Raw genomic sequence first — 11,053 nt, 5'->3', positions numbered from 1 at the left:
GAAGCAGGAAAAAAAATCAGAATGGGGTTGATTTGAAGAAAAAATGCATTTCTGCGACTTTCTTACGGGCTTTGGTTTTACGGCGTTCACTGTGCAAGCAAAATGACATGTCCCCTGTATTCTGTATTCTGTGTTTCGTTACGATTCCGGGGATACCAAATTTATATGGTTTTATTTACATTTTGACCCCTTAAAAAAAATCCAAAATTGTGTTAAAAAATTATTTTTTGAAAAGTCGCCATATTCCGACAGCCGTAACTTTTTTATACATGCGTGTACGGGGATGTATAGGGTGTCTTTTTTTGCAGCACCGGGTGTACTTTTTAGTTCTACCATTTTGGGAAATGTTATTGCTTTGATCACTTTTTATTCAAATTTTTATCAGAATCAAAACAGTGAAAAAATGGCAGTTTGGCACTTTTGACCATTTTTCCCGCTACGGCGTTTACTGAACAGGAAAAATATTTCTATAGCTTTGTAGAGCGGGCGATTTCGGATGTGGGGATACCTAACATGTATGTGTTTCACAGTTTTAAACTACTTTTATATGTGTTCTAGGGAAAGGGGGGTGATTTGAATTTTTAATCCTTTTTATTTATTTTTTTTATATTTTTTTTACTTTTTTTAAACTTTTTTTTTTGCACTTATTAGACCGCCTAGGGGTATTGACATGGGTGGGCGGTATCGCGGATTGTCAGAGCGGTGGGGGTCGGCAAACATGGCTGCTTCGGAGCGTTAAAGAGAACCTCCTGGAGTATCGTTAAGGTGAGGGGCAAAGTGGTAAAGTATATGTATATGTGATTGTGTGGGGTTAGGGGCTAGGCTGTAGAGGGCAATATGAATTTTGTGGCTTGCTATGGTCCAAAGTGTGTGAGATTGCAGAGATAGTGGTGTGAGTTTGGGTTTTGTGGGGGTCCTGGCACAAACGTATGTGCGCTATTGTGACGAAAAGTAGCCTATTGTTTAATCGGGTGTATTAACTATGTTTGTGGAAAATTTCAGCCAAATCGGTCGAGCGGTTTTTCCGTGATTGAGGAACAAACATCCGAACATGCAAACATCCAAACACACAAACCCACAAACTCACAAACTTTCACATTTATAATATTAATAGGATATAATTTATTAGACCCCCTAAGGGGTCTTGAACTCCAAGGCGTCAGATCACTAATGCAATGCATTACAATGCTAATGCATTGCAATGTATAGCAAAAAAAAAAAAATGTTCTTTTGCAGCCTACATAGGGTAGACTACAAAAGAGAATAATTACAGACAGGCTTCCAGGCCTCTGTCAGCTTTCACCAAGGTGCTAAAGGGGTTAATGCCTGCAAACAGTGCGGGCGCCGATCGTGGGCATTAGTGCCAGGTGTCAAGCGACTGCCCTGTTTAAACACCCAGCATCTGCCCTACTAATATGTCAGATGTCAGGAAAGAGTTAAGTGATCAGTATATTGAAGAAAGCATCAGACAATAACAAACTATCCTGTTTCCTGCAGTCATATATGCCTTAAAGTAAATTACATCATTACATCGTGTCACCTTTTTTCAGACTAAATCCCACTGCTAATTTTTTAAGAGAAATAAACATTTTGGACTAACCTGTGACTGGATACCTAAATAAATGTAAGCAAAGTAGAATGTAAGAGTTTTCCATTGAGTGATGTAGTGGAGTGTTAGTTGATACTGCAGATCTAAATTTGTCAGGGCTGTATTGGATTGAATATGACTCCACTGCTGCCCCCTGTCACTATCATTCCAGCTTCATGTGATCAGTTGCATGACCACAATAGTCCTCTAGCAACAGCAGCACTGCCTCTTCCTCTATTGTACATGTATCTGTGTACAACCACAGAATCAGTTATCATCTGATCTTCAACAGTACATTCTGAATATATACATGTCTGTGCATTTGTCTGCGAGTATGAATTATTAAGAGGAATTCATTTTCTATCCCATCACTTTTTTGAACACCGCTTTGTTACACTAGGTTCCCACTAGCGTTAGCTGTCTTTTTTTTTTTAGTTCGTGGAAAGATCTGAACAAAGGACTAGCATGCAGGAAATCATTTGCTAATGCTGTGAAACAGACACAGACTCCAACACATATGTGAACATAGCCTTGGAAAATGTAAAGTAAAATGGTCAGCAACTACTCTTTGTCCAACTTCAAACAACCCCTTTACACCAAATTTTGTCAAAGTAGTTGCAGTTTGTGCAGCATTTGTAGCATATGCCAATGAGCAGAGTTTTGCAGTTTATAGACTAGAAAGTAAACATGCAGATAATATAAGTAGACCATTTTGTGCTGCAAATCGAGCAAAGTATATTCTGCAATATAAGAACGACTGAAATGCACAGATACTTTTCTGGCCACAAGGAGTACAACTTTTACAGGTTATAGAAATGTAATAACTCTATACAAGTTAATGAAGCAGTGATCCCCCTCATTAAGGACATGTGTCATACAGGGACAATGTATTATTCATCCTAACTGCTGCTCAGCAGCAATATCCTATCCTATCCCCTATCCTCCTAATATTATAAATGTGAAAGTTTGTGTGTTTGTGTTTTTGTATGTTTGTTCCTCAATCATGCAAAAACAGCTGAATGGATTTGAATGAAATTCGGCACATAGATAGTTTGTAACCTGAATTAGGCTACTTTTTATGCCGGTAGTATGTGAACATAAAATTATAACAGTTGTGAAGCCATGTCATTTACCACATGCACTATATGGTGTCGCAGAGAGCTGCCGAGATGTCGGAACAATTACAGGCACGGTGCGAAGAACAACTTCAATGCCAGGCCAACTTGAGAGCTGCCGAAACGCCAGAGCAGGCAGATCATCAACGCGCTCATTATATGGCTTCCAAGCAAGCTGCTGAGATGCCAGAACAATCACGGGCACAGTGCAAGGAACAAATTCAGTGACAGGCCAGCTTGAGAGCTACCGAAATGTCGGGGCATGCAGATCATCAACGCCAACAACACGCTCATTATCTGGCTTCCCAGCGAGCTGCTGAGATGCCAGAACAATCACAGGCACAGTATGAGGAACAAGTTCAGCAGCAGGACAGCTTAAGAGCTGCCAAAACGCCGGAGCAGGCAAACCATCGATGGCAGCAATTTGCTGAATATAAGCGGATCATCCACTCCAAGAATCTGCAGACAAAGTCACAGAGGCTAGTTGGTGTATATAAGAGTTGGTGAAGAGCCATCCAGCAGGATACTTGCTCCAGGATACAGCAAAGCAGCTCCTACTTTGTGTGTCTCATCAGATCCATGGTCATTAATGGTACAGTCGCATGTCAGGGCTTCACCTTCTACCAATGAAATGAGAGTGAAGCAGGAAGAGTGTAAGCGATAGCTTAACCTGATGAAGTTGGTGTTGGGAAACAGTCTCGAGATTCTTTTTATTACCAGAAGCTGCAACACTGTGCGACACTGTATATATATGTAGCAAAAATAAGATTATTTAATTTTTTTTTTTCAGATTAACAAGACTCTGTGTATTTGGTGGTGAGTAGAGATTAGCGAGTACTATTCGAAACGGCCGTTTCAAATAGAACGCACCCATAGGAATGAATGGAAACTGTCTGAGGCGAACGATCAAAAGATGCCCCCCCCCCCCCCTTCCCGACTAAATACCGGGGGGGGGGGGGGGGGGTGATGTTCATCTTTTGATCAACCGCCTCAGGCAGTGGGAGGGAGCAGGGGGGTGTTAGTGGTAACAGTGAATACAATGCAGTAATACTTACAGGAGGCGTCTTCACACATTTCCCATCTCTTCCCTTTGGACCGCCATGACCACTTCATCCAGCTGTGACTTAACTCTGTAAGGTTTACAATACAGACATCTTTGGCTCCTCACTTCTCCACAGCAGCCCCTGCAGCCTATATTATGCCCCACAGTGGCACAATAGACTGTGAGGCATAGTAGAGGTCGAAGGGGAAAAAGTCACTGTGGGGCATAATAGAGGTATGCCCCACAGTTGCCCACCCAACCATTATGCCCCACAGTGGCCCAGGAGGTGGGTTAATTTTTTCATCTTTTGCACTTGTTGGTGTAGCACAGCTGAGGTTTCGTTGCTATGTGTCAGTCTAGCCAGTACTCTAGTTCCTTTGGTCATTTTAGAGGCAACTTAGTAGATTTTGATTGACATTCCTCCTGGCCAGTCAAGTCTAGAGTGGATTCCTTTATATACTTTTACAGCCTATTCTCTAATGTTTGCTATTCCCTTTATGTGCGTACTGGTTCTATCCTGTGTGATGTTTATATTTATATTTCTGACCATTGGCTTTTTCTTGTGACTGCTCTCTTGGATTCTGATTCTGCACTTAACTGCTCGACTGGTTCCGACCCACTTGGCTAGCCTGACCACCCGTTTGTTGTTGTTGCTTGTCTTGTCTGCGTTCTGTGTTTTCATAGGAAGAGACTGTCGCTCTTGCTTATAGACTGGAGTTGTCCATATGGAAAAAAATTAGCCAAAGAAGAAAAGACAGAATATAAGTTCAATTTTATTAAAAGCTGAAAATACATGCGTTTGGTGCATGAGTACAAAGTTCTCACATTAGTATGCCCTGTACTACAAAGTTAAGACTTAAAACTTTTGCCAGAGTGAGACTTGAAAGGAAAGCTATCAGTAAATTTAGGAGCTCTTAGCCAGCCACCATAGTACAGGTAAATTACCTGTGAGATTGGATGGAGGGGTCAGAGTGACCCAGGAGTCCATCATCATCATCATCAACAACAACCAGTCCAAATGAGTGGTTTAAACTTCTTTAAGGCATCATCAGTGCAGGCTGCATCAGGAAACCAAAGCAGGGGAGAATTAATAGGAACCAAGAAGGCAGGCAATCCCTATGTGGGACATGAACTAAAACAGGTATACTCATATACTCAAGCTATACACAAGAGATTCTATGTTATGCTTTAATAATAGCCTATGGCTGCTTGATATAAGCAAAAAACTTTTTTAATAAGTGAAATAATGTTATTTTTCAAGTGTGTTTTCTGTGCTAGAGGCTTCAGTAATTTCATCTCTGCACATGACGTGCCTTTTAATAATATTAATGAATGTGAATTTAAATTTTTTAATTCTAAGACTATAGATTATAGGATTTATGACGGAATTGAAATGTGACAACACAATGCTGAGATACAGAGCAGGTTGGAAAGCATCAGATTGTACAACATTAGGGTAAAAATAGGTGAGACAGTTCATAATCGATAAAGGTAACCAACACAGTACAAAGGCAACCATAACAAAGACAAGTGAAATCGTAATCTTATGCTCCTTGCCATAATTTGCCTTACTTATGTGGAGGTTGGAAACACATTGTCTTAAATGTGTTTTCACAATATAAAAAATCTCCACGTACAAAACCATCATTGTGAACAGAGGAAATAGAACTGATCCAAAAACCCAAAAGTACACAAGATATTCCATACTCATGACATTGGGGAAATTACATATCAAGACATTCCTGCCGTCTTCTCCACGGTTGGTTCTGTTGTTCCATCCAAACATTGGGACCATTGCTTCAATTGCAGATAAAGTCCAACAGAAAAAAATACACAAATAAATCCTCCTTTTGGTGATCACCATTCTGTAGCTGAAACATAATACATAAAACATTAAACATTTCCCTCAGTGTAAGTTTCTCATGATGTATTATGCACGTAATACATTGAAAGCATAGGGAAAAAAGCCTCCCATTGATTTCAATGGGGAGCGTACGTATGCCGACTCCCATTCAAGTCAATGGGAGCTGCCTTTTACGCGCTCATCCTGAACGTGTTTTTACGATCAGAATGAGCGCAGCGTTACATCGTGTGAAGGCTCCCTTAGGCTAAGGCCCATATAGTGAAACGCAGCTAAAAACAATGCTGTATAAAAATTAAATCATTAGGGTCCATTTACATGGAGTTTTTTGGTGAGGATTGTGCTGAAAATCCACATGGAAAAAAAGCCTCCCATTGACTTCAATAGGTTTCTTTTTCCGCTAACAGAAAAAGGAACCCATTGAAGTCAATGGGAGGATTTTTTTTCAGCGCTGAAATTCCAAACCACATTCCTCACCATTTTTCTCCATGTGAATGGGCCCTTAGGGAAAACTCTTGCGATTCCACAGCTAAAATTAAGATGCAGAATTTCTGCAGCTTTTTTTCCTACAATGTGTAGATGAGAAGATCTGAAATCTCATTCACTTGCTGGTACGTGTAAAACACAGCTTTTCCACAATGTGAAGCCTTAGCCTTAAGCCCTCTTTATGTTAGGGCCCCACGTTACGGAAATGCAGTGTTATTGGCTGCTGCTGAAATGCAGTAGACGGAAACAGCGCCTTTTACAGTACCAGCAAAGTGAATGAGATTTTGGTTAATCTCTTCTACAGATTGTGGGGAAAAAAGCTGCAGAAAAGCTACATTTTCAAAAATGCATATTTTTGAAAAACACAGTATGTTAACCTTAGCTGCAGAATCTCAAGAATATTTCCTAAAGATTTCATAGTAAAAGAAAATTCGTAAAAAAAACCTAAAAAACTAGCTTAACTTGAGTGACACGTCACAACTTTTTACGGTATCTGACCCTTTCTTATGGCCCCCCACACAGTATATGACCCCCTTTCCCCCCCCACACACAGCATATGATCCCCTATTTATGTCCCCCACACAATTTATGATCCTCTTTTAAACACACACTGAATATGACCCATTTTTAGAGCCCATCCACAGAATCTGACCCCTTTTTCCCCCCACTCCCACACAGAGTAGCACAGCAGTCCACGCTCTAGTCCTGGCCACCCTCTGCTGTCGCCTCCAGGGTGCGCTGTAACCAACGCTGAAGAATGCCAGGACGCCACTGGAGAACATCATTTGTCTGGGGGCTGCTGGAGGACTTTATTAGTTGTTAGGGGGCCACTGGGAAACATTATTAGTTGTCTGGGGGCCACTGTGTGACATTATTGTCTAGAGGTCATTATTAGTTGTCTGGGGGCTAATGGGGACATTAGTACTTACCCAGGAGACATTATTAGCTGTCAGGGGGCCACTGGGGGACAGTGTCACTTGTCTGGGGGCAACTGTGGGACATTATTAGTTGCCTGAGAGCCATAGGGGGACATTATTGCTTGTTTAGGGGCCACAATTTCTTGTTCAGGGCCACTGGGGGACATTATTACTTGTCTGGGGGCCACTGTGGGACATTATTACGTGCCTGAGGGACATTATTGGTTATTAAGGGACCACTTGGGGGACATTATTGCTTGTCTGAGGGCCACTGAGGTACATAGTTACTTGTTCAGGTCCGTCGGGACATTATCACTTGCCTAAGGGATTATTAGTTGTCAGGGGACCAATGGAGACATCATTAGTTGTCTGGGAGGCCACTGGGGGACATAATAACATGTTTGGGGGCTACTGGGGACATTATAACTTGTCTGGGGCCCATTGGGGGACATTAGTACTTGTCTGGGGGACATTATTAGTGGTCAGGAGGCCAATGGGGAAAATTATTATTTATCAGGGGGCCAATGGGGGAAATTATTAGTTGTCAGGGGCTACTGTGGGTCATTATTACTTGTCTTTGGGCCACTGGGGAAATTATTACCTGTCTGTGGGCTACTGGAAAACATTACTACTTGCCTGGGGTCTACTAGGGTGTATTATTACTTGCTTAGGGACAATTGAGAAGCATTCTTAGTTGTCTGGGGGCCACTGGGAACATTATTAGGTGTCTGGGGGCCACTGGGTACATTACTAGGTGTCTGGGGACCAGTGGGTAGCATAATTAGATTCTGGGGGCCAGTACAGTACATTATTACTTGCCTGGAAGCCACTGAGGACATTATTACTTATCTGAGGGTCACAGACGACATTATAACTTTGGGGCTACTGGTTAACATTGCTACTTGTTTGGGTGTCACTGGTGAGTATTCTACTTACCTGGGGACCATAGGAGATAATTTTTAGGTGTCTAGGGCCAGTAGGTATCATTAGTAGTTGTCTGAGGACCACTGGGAGCACTATTAGGTGTCTGAAAGCCAGTGGGGAGAATTATAAGGTTCTGGGGGCCATTGGAGGACATTACTTACCTGGGGGCCCCTAAGGACATTATTAATTTTCTGAGGGTTCACAGGGGACATTATTACTTGCCTGGGGGCCACTGGGGAGCATTATTAGGTTCTGGGAGGCAGTAGAGAACATTATTAGGTGTCTAGGCACTACTAGAAAGCATTATTAGGTACCCGGGGGCCACCGAGGAGCATTATTAGTTGTCTGGGGCCTAGTAGGGAGCATTGTTAGGTTCTCTGAATCACTGGGGAGCATTATTAGTTGTCTGGAAGACCACTAGGGAGCATGTACAGCTTGTTGGGCAACTATGTGAGATTGGCAGTGGTAAAATTATGTGCTAGGTGGAAAGCATAGGATGGTGTAGCTTTGAAAGTGCATTCACATGGTGCAGTTATGGCGCAGTTACAATTGCATCAAAAGTACAACAGAAAAATGCATGCAGTTTTGATGTGGCTCCAGCTGTAATTTCAAAAACTGTAGTAGAACACCACATCAAAACTGTAAATTTTTTTGTCTTTTGGTAAGTTATATGGTCAGGGTGCCCTGTGGAAAAAAAAAAATTTCAAGGGGTGTCCCAAGCCTGAAATGGTTGGGAAACACTGGTTTGGTATAACGTCTAATTTTCATGTTACCTCTATTTTCTTCATTTTGTAAATATTAAACAATGTTTTGAAAAAAAAAATCATTTGATTTTCTTTGCTATCTTATAAAAAGCATAACTTGTTTTTTTTACAGGAGATGCTGTAGTTTTCATAGTTACCATTCTGGGGTATTTTGATAAAAATTTTTTGTAAGGCAAGGCTACAAAAAAACAAAACAGCATTTCTGACTTTTTTAGGGCATTACTTTAGTATACATCAGCACCTCCAAGCACAGTTAGGAAGAGAGTATCCATAGGAACCTTGTAAACTTCTTGGTTGCTATTGACCATGACATCTAAGGGATTAAGTGTTCGGTATCTCAGTTATCTGAGACTTCAAGCACTGTAGTAGGTTGTCAGCTGTACATACATCTAACACCAACAGCTGATGGCACCATCGCACCAGCTGAACATTCAAAACATGGTGTAGTAAGCCCCAACCACTATGCTGTAAATGTACAGTATAGCGCAGGAACGGGTAAGGGCGGGCTCACACCTGCGCCTGGTCTCCACTTTGTGGGTTTCCATCTTCTGCCCGAGAAACTGGACAGGACACGGACACCCGGCAGTCAGTGTCCGCCCAGGAGCATCTTGTGCCTCTCCACGGCGAAACCATATTTTTTTTAACCGGAAAAAAAAAACTGTTTCACCGCGGAGAGGCAGAAGACGCTCACGGGCGGACACTTTGCAAACCCATTCAAATGAATGGGTTTGAAAACGGACTGCCAGTTTCCATCTCCTGTCCAGTTTCTCGGGCAGAAGATGGAAACCTGGAAAACGGAGACTGGGGCGCAGATGTGAACCCGCCCATAAAGGGGTTTTTCTATCATAGAAGATGATGTGTCATATTGCATATTGTAAGACCCCACATATGTGATGTTACATCATAGTCTTAAGCCGTCAATTTCTATAATAGGCAAACCTCTGTAAGAGAAACTATTGAGTTACAATTTTACTCAATGAGTTATAAGCATCATATAATTTACTGGATTTATCTGGACTATATGTTATGCTTGATAAAATTTGGAATGAGAGAAAGATTTGGAAGAATTAAAATTTTCTTAGAAATCTGAATTCTTAGCTGTTGTGTTTTTTTTTTAGAATACAAACGTCAAATTCATTACTTCTATGATTCCCACCTATACAGAGAAGATATGCGAATGACACCTCATGCACAGTGAAGTACGACTGACTATACTGTATTATTCAGTATATTTCCCTAGAAGATGTAGTCATGAGTGGATCATCCCAACAACATGCACCATATGAAACTATTGAGCAGCCTTTGATGTGAATGTCAAGATTCAGGCATTACTTTCAGCATGAAAACTTTCAGTATTCATATTCAATAATAATAATGAATTAAATCATTCAATTAAAATGATTAAAAATATTTAAAGGTATTAAAAGGTACCTCTTACCTGTTTGGTAACTTGACTCTTACATATCTATCAACTGCTATAGCAAGTAAAGTCAAAGTAGATGCATTGGTGAATATGACGATTGTGCAACAGAGGAACAAACATGCTTGAAAATACAGTTGTATCTCCAGTTCTAGGATAATGGCTAAAGGTGTAACAAACACTCCAACTGCTAGGTCGGTCGCTGCCAGAGACACAATGAAGTAAAATGTTGTATCTTGAAGAGAAGGATTCACCTTCACTGCCCAGACCACAAGAGTATTTCCAAAGATAGCAAGAACCCCAATCACGGCCTCCATTGCAATGTAGGTAATGGTGAAGCTTTGAGCCATTGCTGTTTGATTAGACATATCTTTGGGGCGACGATTTCTACCTATAGAAGAGAAGAACTGTCGCACAGTATCCTATATCCTATCTTAATCTTATTACAGAACTGAGTGTTAGTGCTAAAAAAGAAACCAGCATTTCCTCTCTGGTCAGTGAAACACACACGCCAATATTTACTTTTATTTATGTATGTGAATGTGAGTTACCGTATTTCGCAGACTAAAAACTCTGCTATGGGTAAGTTCAAACAATGGAAAAGGTTTCTGCTGTGTGGCTTTTTCACACGGCTAGCCGCAACGGGATGCCAATGCAGTGCATAGGCGTTCAGTCGCAGCATCCCACTCCTGATTAGGCCCGGATGAATGGAGCTAATCAGGAAGGAGTCTTGAGCCGCGGATGCCGCGGCTGACTCAGCTGAGGAATCCGTTTGAAGATAGGGCATGTTGCTTTTTTTCCCCACTAGCTGAAAAAAATTGCTAGTGGGAAAAAAAACTGCTAGAGACTCCCATTGAAATGAATTGGAGCCGGTTTTGCAAGCAGATTTTGAAGCGTTTTCCACGTCAAAATCCACCTGCAAAAAAACTCTGTGTG

At 41.4% G+C, this 11,053-nt stretch overlaps 1 protein-coding gene across 1 annotated transcript; it reads right to left on the bottom strand.

The window, feature by feature from the left end:
- Positions 1-4,994: 4,994 nt before the first annotated feature.
- Positions 4,995-10,485, bottom strand: LOC142194737 (adenosine receptor A3-like). Its single transcript, XM_075264059.1, has 2 exons — positions 10,136-10,485; positions 4,995-5,616 (listed from the first exon to the last, which is right to left on the bottom strand). Exons 1-2 carry the CDS (start codon positions 10,483-10,485, stop codon positions 4,995-4,997), a joined length of 972 nt encoding a protein of 323 aa, XP_075120160.1.
- Between the last annotated feature and the right edge of the window lie 568 nt (positions 10,486-11,053).

Source organism: Leptodactylus fuscus, chromosome 2 (genome assembly GCF_031893055.1).
Source record: "Leptodactylus fuscus isolate aLepFus1 chromosome 2, aLepFus1.hap2, whole genome shotgun sequence".
NCBI lineage: Eukaryota > Metazoa > Chordata > Amphibia > Anura > Leptodactylidae > Leptodactylus > Leptodactylus fuscus.
Note: the sequence above shows the minus strand (reverse complement) of the source record. Positions and strands in the feature narration are given on the sequence as shown.